Source organism: Lutjanus erythropterus, chromosome 15 (assembly GCF_056507025.1).
Source record: "Lutjanus erythropterus isolate fLutEry1 chromosome 15, fLutEry1.hap2, whole genome shotgun sequence".
NCBI classification, from domain to species: Eukaryota; Metazoa; Chordata; class Actinopteri; order Lutjaniformes; family Lutjanidae; genus Lutjanus; species Lutjanus erythropterus.
Window position 1 is genome coordinate 22788603 of NC_139331.1, and position 15964 is coordinate 22804566.

At 40.7% G+C, this 15964-nt stretch overlaps 1 protein-coding gene across 9 annotated transcripts in view; it reads left to right on the forward strand.

Moving 5' to 3' along the window:
- gphnb (gephyrin b) overlaps positions 1-15964 on the forward strand; it is a 144871-nt gene that overhangs the window by 77367 nt on the left and 51540 nt on the right. For 6 of the 9 annotated variants that reach the window (XM_084737140.1, XM_084737144.1, XM_084737145.1 and 3 more), the window contains exons 7-8: positions 1924-2196; positions 5220-5354. In XM_084737140.1, coding sequence (XP_084593266.1) covers positions 1924-2196; positions 5220-5354 — 408 coding nt within the window. The remainder of the gene's footprint in view (positions 1-1923; positions 2197-5219; positions 5355-15964) is intronic. The other 3 variants (XM_084737143.1, XM_084737146.1, XM_084737149.1) reach the window with 1 other exon arrangement.

A 15964-nucleotide genomic window follows, 5' to 3' on the forward strand; every position in this document is an offset into this window, starting at 1 on the left:
ATGACTTTATTTGTTCAATGAAAAAGAAAATTGTGATGCAAAAAAATTTACTTCCCACTAATCATATCACATATTGTATTTGCAATCTCAGTCAAAATAATCACAATATGACTTTTTATTTTTACCATATTATGCAGCCCCAATAATTAATCATATTTTTGTGAGATGTTTCCATGTTTTCAGATCTCATTCCATTAAATTTTGCTGTTAATGTTTTTTTTCCTGTTAATTTAAATTTCAGACTTCCTTCATGTTTACTTGTTGCCGCGATAAATTCAGGATAATCTACATTTTCACCACACTAATTCACTCCAGTGATGTTATACATGCTGTTTACGCCTGGTATTAATGTGCAGTTTGGGTGATCAAATCTCACATGGACCGCTCTAACTACATCAGCTCTCATCTGGCATCACAATGTGTCTCGAGTGTCCATTACCACCAATTTTGACAGTTAATACAAAGATTTGATAATTAAGTTTCATACCTGTCCACTTGTGATCAGATTACCTAAGATACATGATAACACCAGGTATGAACAGGTTCATACTCGAACCAAAACATGTTTGTACTCACTTATTAATTATTTCTAGTTCTGCAGCTCTACTTTGCCATTTTTTGCGTGGATGTTTCACATGAAGAGCTTTCTAGGAACGAGGCTTTTAATGACACACTCTCTGACTTTGAGAATGCACACACAGCAAGATGCAGACCAGTGTGAGTCCATCAAAATTAAAACGCTTCGCACAACTTCTCTCTAGTACATCATGCTTTATTCAACATTTTCTGTTGTCCCTGATGTGCTGATGAAGTCCAGATAGCCGGTAACATTTGGTGAATAAAGCATGGCGTACTTGAGAAGGGGTTGGAGGCTTTTAATATGAAACTAGAGGAGTGCACTCAGAGGAGTGCAGATCCTCTCCAGGCAACAGATGGTGAAGCACCTACTGTAATGCCACCGCAACCACCAGATGCAGCCAGCGAGTTTGTTAAGTTCAGCCAACATTAACATGAACTTCACACACATTGTCTCTAGCTGAAATAAGATTTCAAACTGGAGCAGCTGTCGATCACTTGTGGCCTCTAGAGGCTGGTCAGGGAGGGTGAGAAGTCAGCTGTCAACAGTCCTATAAAACCGAGCAGTCAAAAAATAAAAAATAAAGTTACAGTTTACATCCGTGTCTGTCCAGACTCCTGTCATGTATGAAGTGAAGACTGAAAGAACTTAATGTAGAACTCGCCACTATATTGACCTCTAACTTTCACAGAATTTAATAAAAGGTGTTAAGTGTATTTTTTGGCAACATTGAAATTCTCACTATATTGACATGTATGACTCCAATAAATCATTTCCAGTGATAAACATGCTGTCTTTACTCACTTAACTATTTTTACAGAGGATTGATAGAGAGCTGAATGTTATGACATCACAGTGAAGTTGATCTTTGACCTTTTTGACATAAAATGTCATCACCTCATCATTTTATCCTATCACATATTTCTGTGTATTTTTGTTATAATTAGTGCATAAATTCTTCAGGTTCTTTAGGTCACGGTAACCTTGACCTTTGACCTCTTGCCACCCAACTTTAATCGGTCCATCCTTGAGAACAAGTGGACATTTTTGCCAGATTTGTCGAAACCGTGCTCTTGTTGCATTCACAAAAATGGGTTGACCTGAAAACATAATGCCTCTGGCCCCAGCTGTCACTGTCATACAGTCATGAATGTGCGCAAAAAAAAATGTACTGAGGCTACCAGTCCTCTGCAGCGGCCGCCGGTTTGACTCCTGCCTGCGGTTCATTTGCTCCGTGTCATCCGCTCTCTCTCTACCCTTTGAAAGTATCAGTGCAAGACAGCTGTCCATGTCACCCAAATCCCTGTCACTGATGTTTTCTCCCCTCTCCCCCTCTACCCGTCCAGGAATGCTTCCAGTTCATCCTGCCGGCGCTGCCGCACGCTATCGACCTTCTGCGGGACGCAGTGGTGAAGGTAAAGGAGGCGGCGGACGAGCTGGAGGACCTGCCATCGCCACCGCCGCCCCTCTCGCCGCCGCCCAACAGTTCGCCACGCCGGCAGACAGAGGACAAGGGCGTGCAGTGTGAAGAGGAGGACGAGGAGAAGAAGGACAGCGGGGTGGCGTCCACCGAGGACAGCTCCTCCTCCCACATCACCGCTGCATCAATCGCTGCAAAGGTACCCAGACGCAGGAGAGAGCGGAGGGGAGGGGGGTTTGTTGTGGCACAAATTTCAGTTTTCATTGATCTGACTTCATCCATTTCAAACATCATCTATACATGTCCACACATGTCATTCATACGAGCATGTGTTAGAGGTGCTCTATGTCACCTTTTAACATCAATAAGTCACCAACAAGATAATTTAAAGCTAATCACACTGTCACAATGTCATAATGTCATAATGTCATAATGTCTGGCAGTGGCAGATGATGTAGGAAGGAAAATAAAAAAGCAAATAAAAAATTATTTCCATTCTGGTTCATTTCGATGAAGCCAGTGCAAACAAAGGGAAGGTAGAGGGCAGATGAGTACTAAGATCTAGTGATGTGGTCTTAAAGGGACAGTTCACCCCAAGATCAAATATGCATGGTGTTCTGCTTCCCTTTAGTGTTATTTATCCAATAATTTTGGTGTGAGTTTCTGGGTTTCGGAGATGTCCGCTGTAGGGATGTTCTTCTGCTGTCTGCTGCTTCTCTCTTGTCCACACTTGTAAAACCCTTTGTCCCTGAGCTTTGGCCAACTCAGACAAAACCTGACAGCTTTTAGCGGTGAATCATCTTTGTCCATTGATGAAGAGCAGAGCTACTTGATCATCGACACTTGCACACCTTGCGGCACTGGGTTCCTCCCAGGGTTACTGCTACCTGACACTGGTGATGGTCTGGATAAGTTATCCAGATAAGAAAAAAATACATGTTCTTTCTCTCAAGATGGAAATGCTGTGAAGTCCGTGAAGACACAATCCATACAAGATCGCTTTTCAGTACCAGGTGTAAATGGGTGTGAGGGTCGCTCTTTTTGCTATCAATCGCAAAAATACCCGTATTTCCGCGACTGGAGCAGTCGCAGGCAATGGACTTGTAGGAGCAGGGATATGGTTCCCTCGTGAAACTGCTCACAACAGGGTCTGTGGATTATCCTGCGTGACCTGGTCATGAATCCTGGAAAGAGACATTGTTGTTGAGTTTTTTGTTTTGTTTTGTTTTGGGGTTTTTTTTCGAGTGCCATCTAGTTCATCTCTATTGCCAATATTTCCAAAACTCTGCAACTCACACCAAAACGAGAACAAAAAGATCTCTCACTAAAATATGTAAAATATGGAAAAATATGTACTTTTGATTTTGGGCTGAACGTTTTTATATAATTTGTCCAAATGGAAAAATCTGAAGGATGAATTGCGTCGTGTTTAAAGGTGTGTTGACCAGTGATATTACTTTATCGCAGTTCAGAATCTGTTCAAAGCAAAAGACACCATCACCAAACACTGAGGCTTTAATATTACGTAACTGTATTATGCACATAGAATAAAGGAGCTATTGTTGTTTTGATCAATGGCAGATGTTGCTGTGGGATGTTTGATAACACTGAAATTAGATCAAGTATAAATGTGTGAATTACAGAGTGTACTTGTCTTAGTTATGTGATCAGTCTTTGAAGAAGTTCAAAGTTGTATTTTGCAGCATTTGAGCATAATTGATGCTGATCCAGGCTGTCATGATCTTATTATCCTGAAGGTACACAATGACTCTGAACATGACACACTGATGTTTAAAAATGCTACAGGTAGCACCTTGAAATGATAGATTTACTGTTTTTCAGCCTTAATAACATGCCTCTGCTGCTGCTTCCTGCTGGGCTTAATGTGGTCCAACTGAGAAAATCATTTACACCTTCAAAATCTGTGATTAATATCTTCTTCAAAAGCAGGAAGTACACAGTCATACACTTCTATTTCGCTGATGCAGTTAAAGGGATAGTTCACCCAAATAAACAAAAATTCAGTCATGGTTCATCATGGTTCATACATCATGGTTCTTAAAAGTGTGGAAACATTGTAAGTCAAGATGAAAAAGAGTGAACCCCTTCTTTAAAGGGATAGTTTCAATTATTTGAAGGAGGGCTGTATGATGTACTTTTTGACAGTTAGTTTATTACCTACATTGCCACTAGTTTGGAGAAGCACAGAGGAATACTAGTGAAGGAGGCTTACATATTTTAGCCACTTAAAAAAGGTCCAATATCAGTGTCAGTGTGCACTATGTTAAGAATATTTTCACTGCTTTACCTTGCCGTCAGACAGACTTTTCCGACAGAAAACTGTTGTAATATATAAGCCAAATATTGCTCTCTCCAAACTAACCGCACTGTATTTGCAATATCAGTAATTTTTTTGGGAGTTGCTGGTCTGCCACTGCCTCGACCATTTCGTTTGTGTTTTAAAAGGATAGTTCAGATTCAGCAAGGGCAAGGGACTGAAAATGATCTAAGCATAGTATGCACTTCAACTGACACACATCTTTTTCGGTGGACCTTGTTTTGAGAGGCTAAGATATGTTTTGTTGCTGACCCTGTCCACAGAAGTACATTGCTTAGCATGTGTGCTGGTACTCCTGTCTGCTTCTCCAAATTGAGGGTAATACACTGATCAAGAAGTATCTCATACAGCCCCACTTAAAATAATCCGAACTATCCCTTTAACGTGAGCTCATCATGTATCTCTGTGAATCATATCATATATCATGACTGTGTGTCTCTACATACATCTGTGTGTGCAGTCACATGTAACATCAAGTATCTCTCCATACCCATCATCCTATCCTGCCCTGTCTGCAGCCTGGACCCTGCTTTATGGCTCGGTTGTCAGGGTAACATCCCACCTCATTGTCCAGTCACAGATGGATGTTGGTAAGACTCCGCCCCCCTGATATCTCATTATTTGCCATCATCGTGTCACATTTTTGAGGCCATTTGCCTTTCATCCGCATCAACCCTGTGAGTAGGCGTGGTTTGACGTATGACCCAACAGTCGAGGGGTTTGTAGCGTCTGTATATTTATATATATATGTATGTGTGTGTCTTCCTCGATGAATATCAGTATGTGTATGCGTGCTGCCTGCCTACGAGTTCATGGTGTGTGGTGTTTACATGCACGTGTGTCTGCGTACGTTTGTGTGTGTTTGTGTGTGTGTGCGACCTCAGATCCCAGACTCCATTATCTCGCGGGGTGTGCAGGTGTTGCCCAGGGACACAGCCTCTCTCAGCACCACGCCCTCGGAGTCGCCCCGCGCTCAGGCCACCTCCCGCCTCTCTACCGCTTCCTGTCCCACACCCAAAGTGAGTACACATGCAGCAAACACACTCGTACATACATACATTTAGACAAACACGGATTTGTCACGGCGGTGCTTATAGCCTTGTGAGGACTTTACGTTGGCAAAATGCACTTCCTGAACTCCATCCTCAACACTAAATTTAATCATTAAACTGAATAAGTGGTAGCCAACTTAGCTGCAAAATTTCTTTTCCAAAAAATCTGAGGATTTTTGGATTGATTTCTTTATAAATGTGAATTATAAACAGATCCAGGAGAAAAATTGGACTCAATTATATTGGTTTTTATGCTCCTCATGCTGCAATGTATTGGTGATTAGCAAGCCCAATAAACTTGACGACAGTTTGAGGAGTTTTGAAAAAGCTGAAATTCATTCGTTCCAGCTCGAGATTCACTTAGCTTTTACTGGCCGTTTTAACCATATCACACAGCCTTCCTCAGCAGATGGAGTTGTCTTGGAGATGATCTACTTAAATGTGAGCTCAGTGAATGATAGGATTTCATCCATTGCACTTTTAGTGTTGGTTAAAAGTGAAGTGCTGAAACTTTTTTTTTCCTGAACTTGGAAATAGCCCTCTAACACACACACAATCCCAATTCAAGGCTCTCTTCGTTTCTTCTTCCTGAGCGTACAACTGCATCACACAGTCTTCGGCAGAAGAAGAACTAATTATATCTGAAAAAATTTTTGATTTTAAATTTAGAAAGATTGCCTCCCCCCATCATGCAGTACATAATGGTTTGGTCCACTGTCTGCTATCCCCACACACGTTAGGTCTTGGTGTGAGATGAGTGTTTGTCAAGTAAACTCTGGAAGTGTGTGATGGCAGAGTTCCAGTAAGCAGCTACTTTGCAAAGATTAACTTAAAACAATCTTTATCTACCACTAAATTGAATAAAACACATTCGCAGACTGCATTACCTCGTGATGATATAATATTTAAGATTTACTTACCTTTGTAATTAGGTTCTAAGTATATTCTTATTTTTCCTACTACATACAAAGGGCTGTCATTATGTAATTTTGCTGTTTTCTATTTATTGTCCACCCAACAGTAAAATGAAATATCTCTCCTCGGCTGTACTGAATATTTTGAAGCTTTGATTATAACCTTGACATTCAAATTCTGAATTAACATTTGAAAGCTGCGCAGTTTTTTTCCTCCCCTTTTTTTTTGCAAGTCTGTTAATTTTTTGAGCTACTCTGACGTTATTAGTATTTTTGTAGCGTTAGATTCCTTTTGTAGCTGCATAGCATTGTTTCCATGATCCAAACATTTAATTTCCAACTGAGTATTTTAGAGTCCATAAGTTGAAATATATTGGGGGGGGGGGGGGGGAAAGAATAAAGCAAATTCCACCTGCTGATGAAGCTCCAGAAAAAGCTGGTATGTTGACCTTGTTTTTCCAAACTAGTATTTCTAAAGTTGAGAATGAATTTTGATGCTAGATTAGATTTAATTCGTTTTTTCAGCCATTTAAAGCTACACGTGTTCATTTTATTGTACTGTAATGTGAAGATTTAATGCTGATAATAACCCTAAATTGTAACCTAATTTTAAATGTCTGAAATCAAAACTTGATCTTTGAAAATGTCCAAAAAAAAATGCTCACCTGAAGTCCTTACTCCAGAATTTAAAGAGGTTCTCACCAGGGTAAGCAAGCAGGAACATGCAGCTTTAACGTCACACATACTGTATATTCTCATAAGCACACACACAAACAACGCCTGCCTTTTAGCCCAGTCTGCTCAGTCGTCGTCTGCTCAGCCCGGCTGTTTGTCTCCCGCAGCTGAACTGTGTTTACTTCCACGCTGTAACAAAAAAAGAAAAGTTGAGAAAACTCTTCACTTCAAGGCTACTGTATTCTCTAACGTCTTGAGTTTTAAGTCAAAGTCAAACGCTTAAAGTTTTGAAATAAGCTTGGAAAAAAAATGTTTTTTTGACCTATAATATTTTGTTGAGATAACTTACTTTTATTCATTAGATAAATTTAAATCTTTGAGTTTTTTTTTTGGGGGGGGGGGGGGGGGGGGGGGAGTATTTCAAAGATTGTTCCTAGTAAGCTCTGAACCTAATTTGTCATTATTTGGGTGCTTCAGAATTAAATGGTTGCAATTGAAAATATACAATCATTATGAACCAATATTCACTTTCATTTAAATGAGTTCTTGAAATACAAAATGTTTTGTGTCTAAAACTCAAAGATTCAAATTCAAGAAAGGTAAGTTTTCTCAACAAAAGATTATAGGTTGGCAAAAACTTTATTTTAGTTTATTTCAAAACTATTTCAAAAGAGTTTGACTTTGACTTTTTTTCAGTGCAGACCATGGTTATTGTAGTTACATAGTTTTCTATTTTGTGTACAAGCATATTTGGTTTTTAGTAGAATCATTTTTCTAATCAGAGGATTTCTGATTGTGACTGATTATTCTATTTAAATTATTTGGGTTGGAAAACGGTTTTACTGTGTTATTTTCTCTCAGTTTTTCTAGTTTTGTTACATTTCTTTTTATGTCTTAATTTAATTTCAGGTTATCTAAAATAAAACAAATCCTACATTCCTACAGCACACATTCAAACAACACACACACAGTCTTTGACCGGTGTTCTCCTTCAGTGTCTCGACTCAGCAAAGTGTATGTTTTGTGTTTGTTTCTATGTGTTTTCTATGTAAAACCCCTGTTGATTGTGGGTGAGTGTGTGTATTTGTGTGTTTATGGAGACAGCAGGTTGTGGGTCTTATGCTTGGATGGAAGCGCCTTCGGGTTTAATTTAACACAATTTTTTAAACTCTTTAGTGCGCTTTGTCTGTCCCAGCTTTTTATGGGATACTTTAACATTTTGGTTGGTTACTTTTCGTTTTAATGAGGAGTGTAATGAAACTTGTTCAGTGTGAAAGACACAATTTTTTGATGCAAAAAGAAACACATTAATATGAAATGTCCAAGTATCCTTTTATGTTTTCACCGATCTTTCCTGCAGGTTTTTAAAACGCAGATTTTCGTCAAACTCTTTCTCTCTGTCTCCTGTTTCTCTCTTTTCTTTCACCTCATCTGTCAGTGTCATGTCTCCATGTGTCTCCCGGACAGCAGGCAGGTGCTGTGGGAATAGATGAGGGGGTTGCCATGGGAACAGAGAGGGATGGGATGTTAGTGGAGGAGGGAGGGTGGGCGGGTGCATAGGCGGGTCATGAGACGGAGGAAGCAGTCAGAGGAGATCTCTCTAGTTCATGGAGCGATGAGAGGTCATGCAGGGCTACAGACTCGGCCTGACCCCGGTGCTGAATTTTTAGAAGTCTGGTGCAAATGTAGATATTTAAAAATGATGTTCAGAAGCGAAAACAAGCGGTCAAGATGAGGAGAACTCAGGAGCAAGTGATGAGATGGCACAGACAGACAGAAAGTCTTGAATCCCCGGGTTCTAGACAGGTTTTATGAGATTTGAACCTGCAGTGGTAAAATATTTCATTAAACATTACTTCATTATATCTTATTGACAGTCTTGTATTCTAGTTTGCTTCTAAGTCTCATGACACTGGACTGCGCAGTCTGCAGGTTTTTTTTGATTGTGTCTCTGTCTTAGTCACTGCTGGTTTCTTTTGTATTGCACTTGATAAGTATAGTAACAGTAGCTTGAAATGACAACAGCTTAGCAGTAGTCCTCTTGTTTCCAGCTGTTGTAACAGCTGGTACTGATTCTCATCTTGGTCTTAACCCAGATCTGTTCACTTTTTAATATGCCTTCAAAAAGAATCCTAATGGTTTATTGATCGGTACCAAAAAATAAAGAAAATAAGTAAAGAAAAGAAAGTTTTTTTGTTTGTTTGTTCTCTGCATATGATCAGTGGCAAAGTTGTTTTGCACTTGTTTGAATTATTGTTTTCTGTGGAGAGAGCAAAGACGTCAAACAATGATAGCAGCTGGCTGTAGCATTCCTCTTTGGGTTTTATACTTTAATAGTGCACTGCAAGTTCATTCAGTTACATCTTTGATGTTGTTTCTCACAAAGCAATGAAAATGGTTTGCGGCACCGTAACCATTAATGTTCACTGACGTCTTTCCAGTCTTCTTCTTTTTTGTGCTAAATGGGAATTCATGCAGGGTTTGTACAAAGTCTCTAAAGTTTGGAAAATGTTTAATTTTAACCGTTAAGTTTTCAAGGTGGGTAAATATGCTTGAAATTGTATGTGCTCTTTGAGAAATGCTTAATTTTATACATAATCTGTTGTTAAATTAGTACAATCACTCATGTAAACCAAAAGGGTTTTTTTTTATGTTTTTTGCAATTAAACAATCCTGTCGTCAGATTTGTTTGTCTCCTATGCTGGACGCAGGGTGGAGCTGAACTGACTGGCATGGCACCGATGTGTGATGTGATGTTTTTTCGATCCATCCAGCATCATGAGGGCGAGCATCTGCTTTTAGAATGTGTGCTGTCCTGTTTTCTGTTTCAATATAGTGTCTTGGCTCCTCCCTATTTTACCAGCCTGTGCTGAATGAGTGTCTAATAAGGTTATTTAAGAGAATGTCACTGTGATGAAGACGCTTCTGGCTTTGAAATGTTAGTCTCTGAAGTAGAATAAAAGTTGAGTCCATGTGCTCCAATATACTTAAGACTCATTTTCCAAGTTTCTTCTCTGACGAGATTATCCCGCTCTTGAAAGCACCAGACAGGCTTGCAATTCCGTGTGAGTCTATTGAAGTGCGTTTAACTTCTTCCTTCATCTAAGCAGTATGTCAGGCTGTCACTTCACTGACAACTGGCTAGCTAGATAAATTGTTGATTCCTTAGCAAGCATTAAATAATCATGATCAAAATACAAATACAATCAGAGGTTATATAAAAAGTTGGTAAAATAAAGTGAGAATATACATTGATTTCTGTGAGTATACTTTAAATTATAGCAACAATTTGTTGCTATAATTGTTTTGAGGTTTTGATAGTCTTAAAGTCTTTGGTTTATGTGCCTTGAAAGGGCTTGAAAAGTGCTTGACTTTTACAATTAAAAGGTTGTACGAACTGTTCATATGATGCTACACTTTCGGTTTTATTTCCCCGTGCTTTCCAGCTACATGACCCAAATTGTTGACCCAAACCCGTGCCACTTCTTCCCTCTACACTGTGCTCTGCTCCCAACCTTGCGGTGATCACAGCTCGCACAACTGATCATGGTTTGAGAGCCTCAGACTCAGCTGAGGTGTTTTTGACCTCATCTCAGCAACAGAGTGTAGAGCTGTAAATAATTGGACAGTGGGGAGCTTTAATAGCGCCACTGTTGTCCCAGTGCTGCTACTGGGTCTACTGATGCAGCGAGGTAGTCCTCTCCCATCAGCCCTCCCTTCTCCTCCACACTCACACCTGTCTCTCCTCCGAAGCATTTCTTTCTCAATGACCCAGTTTGAGCATCACTAGCCTGTCACGATCACATGCCAACCACATTAGTCAGCGTTTGTGTGTGACATGCGTGTCTGGACATGTGTGTCTTTGTGCGTGGCAGATAGCAGACAGTTAATGGCTTCTCTAGGTATAGCTCTTAGCTTGTTTAGATTCTGACACAGGCTGTTTCCCAGCGACAAGCTGCCATATGTTCTTTGAAATTCCCACGTTGCAAGCGGCTGCCGACAGTATGTACACAATGTCCCCGGAGCCAGAGCCAGAATGGCTCTGTTCACTGATGCATTTCATGTGCCACTGTGGGCTGTTTTAGTTTGTTAGCCGGGTCTTGTTGGCAGCGCTGCGTGGTGGCTTTGAGAGGAGAAGGTATGGAGTAGGTCTTAATCTTGTCACCGCCAGTGCTGCCGCCGCCGTTCCCCGTACAAGCGGCCCCGACACCACGGCTCACAGAGCAAAGCGCAAGCAAGGAAATGCTCTCTGCCAAATAGAAACATGCATAAATACACTCACAGGTTGTGTATCAGCACTTCCAGCTCAAGTAGCATTTGTCAAGTTACAGAACGTGTGTGTGTGGGTATGTGCGTGTTTTCAGGTGGAGGGCATGTGTGTTAGCAAAAATGAAGACGCACATAAATGCGCAGTGTCTGTGTTGATGTGGGTCTGAATTTTGAACATATGCGAAAAATATTGTTCATGAACATGTGTGTGTGCGTCTGTGTCAGACGGAGGTTTTTCTATTAAGGATAAAGCCTGTGTGTGTGTGTGTGTGTGTGTGTGTGTGTGTGTGTGTGTGTGTGTGTGTGTGTGTGTGTGTGTGTGTGTGTTTGTGTGTATGTAGACCACAGAGGAGTGCAGACTCACAACTGATGTCCAAACCTGTCTATCTGCAGAGCAACAAATGGGAGTACACACACACATACAGTAAATTTGGACACACAAAATCATCCTTAAGGGAGAAAGTGACTGTCTCACTCTAACATGCACCACACACACACACAGCCCACAGCCCACAAATGCAAGCAGATACAAAAGGATTACAAACTGAGCAGCTCCACAATCATTCATGTAACCAGATTTTCAGTACTTGTGTACCGTGCACACACTCACAAGAAAGCACACATGGACAGACGCACACAAACACACACACATGCACAAGATACAGCGAGGGTAGTTGTACTCTTCCACTCTTGTGAGCATTTAGTACAGTTATGTAATGGTGAGTTTGGATTAATGAAGCATATGGGAGATGGGGCTTTGACTCAGAGGATGGTTGACAGTGTGTGAGTGTGTGTGTGTTGTGTCTTCTGTTCTTATTTTCACTGGAGTAATGTTGGTTAGAATTTTCATGTGCGCTGGTTCGCTGAGACCTAATCAGAATTGCACTTGTATAGTGAATGAACATATAGCCTAACGCTGATACAGCGAAATATTTGGCGACCTGGATCTTATTCTCATATTTTTAATCACCGACTATTGAATAAAGGAGTCCACTGGAAACTTCTGTAGCTGTTGGCAGCGAACTCCGTAGCAGATCCATGGGGAACCGCCCATTGTTCCAACACCCATAATTCTAAAACACAGTAATCCAAAAAATGTCCCACTGGACTAAAAGCTTATTTGTATCCGACGTCCTGTAGTCCCATTGTTCTTAAAACAAAAGTCCACTGCTCCGAAGGCCCATTGTTCTTTAAAGAAGCCCACTGCTGCAAAAGTCTCTTATCCTGACAACAGAAGCACACTACTCTGACAGCACGTTATCCTGAAAACAATGGCCCACAGCTCCAAAAGCCCTTTGTTTCAATGACAAAACCCCACTTGACTGTAGTTCCAGAAATGCAAATTCTGACTCTCCCTGGAGTTGTTTGCCCTTAATATCTTAGTACATTTTGATGTGCAGGTCATCAGGTGACCTTTGTTGACACTGTAACAAAACTACTTGGGTAGAATAAGAAACAGATTGTGGTTTGAGTTGAATTAATTGGGTTGGTCACGTCAGTTAAGTTATGCACGAAAGTTTGGTGAAATGGGCATTCTGAGCCATTTCAGGAAAATGGCCTGACAAAACCTGCCAACAATACCTTTTACTGTAAGTTTGATGAATCATATATTCATCAAAGCGGCTTCAATCAGTTGCAACACTATGTGGTATTGTCACATTCATTGGCTGCTCTTATTCAGAAACAGATATTAATTCATTATATATTAGTTGTGTGAGGTGTGTGCCAGTGTGACTGACCAGAACTTTGAACTACTCCTCCTTTTATAGACATTTTCTCTTGTTGTTAAAAGCCTCCCACAAGCCCAGCTGTCTATGAAAACAGCAATAACAAAACACTATGGGGGTGATGAAGGCGGAAAAAAAACAACTGAAATGAAAATAAATGCTTGAACTTAGTTGCACTTATTGAATACCTTTCTTCAGTCAGCTGTTGGAAGTTGGAATTGAAAGTTGTAATGTGAATTTAGGACCTAAAACAATAATCCCTCTTCAGCCTGTGTGCTGCCCTCTCCGTCTACTCTCCCCTCTTCATCAGAGCTTTCACCTTGATGCTAACATTATTTATGCTCTGTGTGTATTGTATACTGTTCCAAACATCCCATCAACTTGACTGATATTGGCATTTATTTTGATTAAAGTATTCAATGCTCTCACTTCCTCATGATGCCTTTGCACGAACTCTTTCAGGTGCTGGCTATGCACGTAGAGGACACTGCCTCACTCTGCTAGTCCTATAGCTTTCTTCTTTTCTTTTTTTTTTTTTTTTTGATTAATGGCTTGATGTATAGCTTTGGAGCCAAGGCCAAGGCTTATGGAAATCAACTCCTCCTTCTTCACTGGAATGTGGGAAATGAGTCACAGTGCAGTGGTGCAGTTCAGCCCACGCCACTTCCTGATGACCTTCATCATGGATGTATTGCCATTCTGGTCACTGCCACCAGCCAAAACAAGAGCATGCAAACATGCACATATGTGTGCTAATAGGCGAGCTCATAATATTCATTAATACATGCAAACTGAACCTGGAAAATAAGAGCATTTTAACCTGTTTTGAACATGCGGTGGAGTAGTTCTCAAGGATACAAGGTGATGTTTTTATCATTTACAGCACGGTTGTATAATGAGATTTTGATGTAATTTCCTCTTGATTGATTGATTGGAACTGGCTGAATAGATTCGTCTGTATCTCCTGCCTGATGGTATCATGGTGAACAGGCTGTGCTGGGGTGGGTGTTATCTTTTAGTATCCTCTGGACTCTGTGCCTTCTCATCTTCTCCTTTCTCACCTTCTTTCCCTGATATCACTGATGCTGTGTAGATGGGAACCAGCGATATTCTGGAAGGTTTAAATGACCTGCTGTAGAGTTTTCCTGTCCTGGGCGCTACACGTCCCGTGATTGTTTGTGATGTTTCCAGTCAGGATGCTTTCAATTGCTCCTCTGTAGAAGATGACAATAACATGGTATAGGAATTTTGCCTGCTTAAGTTTCCTTGTAGACAGGAATGTGCGTCTTTGACTGCTTTCTCAGAAAATCAACAATCAGCTCCTTAGTTTTGCTGACGTTGAGCAGAGGGGTGTTTTCTGTGCACCACTCTGCAAGACTGTCGATTTCCTCCTGACATGAAGTGTCATTATTGTTTAAAAGTCCGGCCAGTGATGGTGGTGTCATCTGCAAATGTCACAACAGAGTTCTCTCATGTCGGGGGCTGTAGTCATGGGTGTACAGTGTGAACAGGAAGGGGCTGAGGACACAACCCTGCCGGGCTCTGGTGTTGAGCACTAGAGTGGAGGAGGTGAGACCACCATTCTGAGCTGCCTGGGGTCTGTTTGTGAGGACATTTGATATCCAGTTGCAGAGTGTGGTTCAGTTGCCAGTTAGCGTCAGTGTTCAGTTTGCCGACCGGATTCACGGGGGAGATTGTCTTGAATGCTGAGATGAAATCAACAAACAGGATTCTTAAACAGAGACCAAGTCACAACCAATAGCAGAGTGTATTGGAACAGAGACAAGACCCAGACTTTGAGGGGTTGAGACTAAGCCAAGACAAAGGCACGGTGTGACCGAATGCTGTGACGTCTCTAGCTCTCTCACCCAAATGATGAAATGGTACTCTGGTGTGTAGCATTAATGTTGGAGATGACATTAGCTAAAGTTTATTAGTTACATATCTTTCTGTATTCCCTTAATCTTGCATAATCTGCATTACCCACATTCCTTACTATATGTTAACTAAATCAGCTAGTTTGTGCACGTAGCTAGGTGACAAGTAGCTGGCAAGCCACTGAAACTAGTGCCCTGAAACATACAGTATATTCATAGACTTGTAGCTACTGCGTATAGCTAATATTCACTAAACTGTCTGTGGTTAGGGGTGAATAAATTTCTTAAGAGGCAGATGGCTAACATTAGCTAGCTAGCTTTCTCTTACACTTAGCTTACCTATTTGATGCTTCTTTTGTCAGTGTCCCTTTCAGTAAGTGTTGCATTACTGCTGTATGTTTTTTTTTTTGGATGCTGTTTGGCAGATTGGAAGCCAAGTTTTAATAGATTTGGCTGAAATCTCCTCCCAGACACTCACAACTTTGAGGTCTGTCTAATTATAAACTAGTCTTTTGAGCATTAATCTGGTTTATTTTTTGCCTCAATGTTGTAAACTTTACCCACCTGGTAGTTAAAGTAGAGAAATGGTTTTCAAACTGGGGTCCGGAGACCAACAGGGGTCCTTGAATGGGTTGTAGGGAGGGTCTGGTAAAAGGGCAAATAGAATATTTTAACTTTTATTACTTTTTTTTTTGGAAATCGGAAACAACAAGGGAAGAAACAGGGTTGGCCGTTTTGTTTGACTGTAATCTGTTGTGATCCAAGTTTCATCATTGTTCATTAAGAAAGACTTTATCTTCAAACCTGAAAATAAAAAAATACCCAGAGAGGAATCCTTAAGACAAAATCCTCTCAAATTGGGGGTCTAATGTGCATCTATTGTGGGGGTCCTTGACATGAAAAAGTTTGGGAACTCCTGAAGTAGATTACCGTTTACAATCACACAGCTTGTCCGTTATTTAGTTTTTTTTTATGCTATGCTGAATTTGGTTCATCAAGATTCACCATGTATGCTCAAAGTCACAAGTACAAGCTCGACTATTGAATGCTAATCTGTCCCTTGCAGGATTTTCACAGCACTCATAACAAATCTGATAGTCATCCTGGTGTGTGAA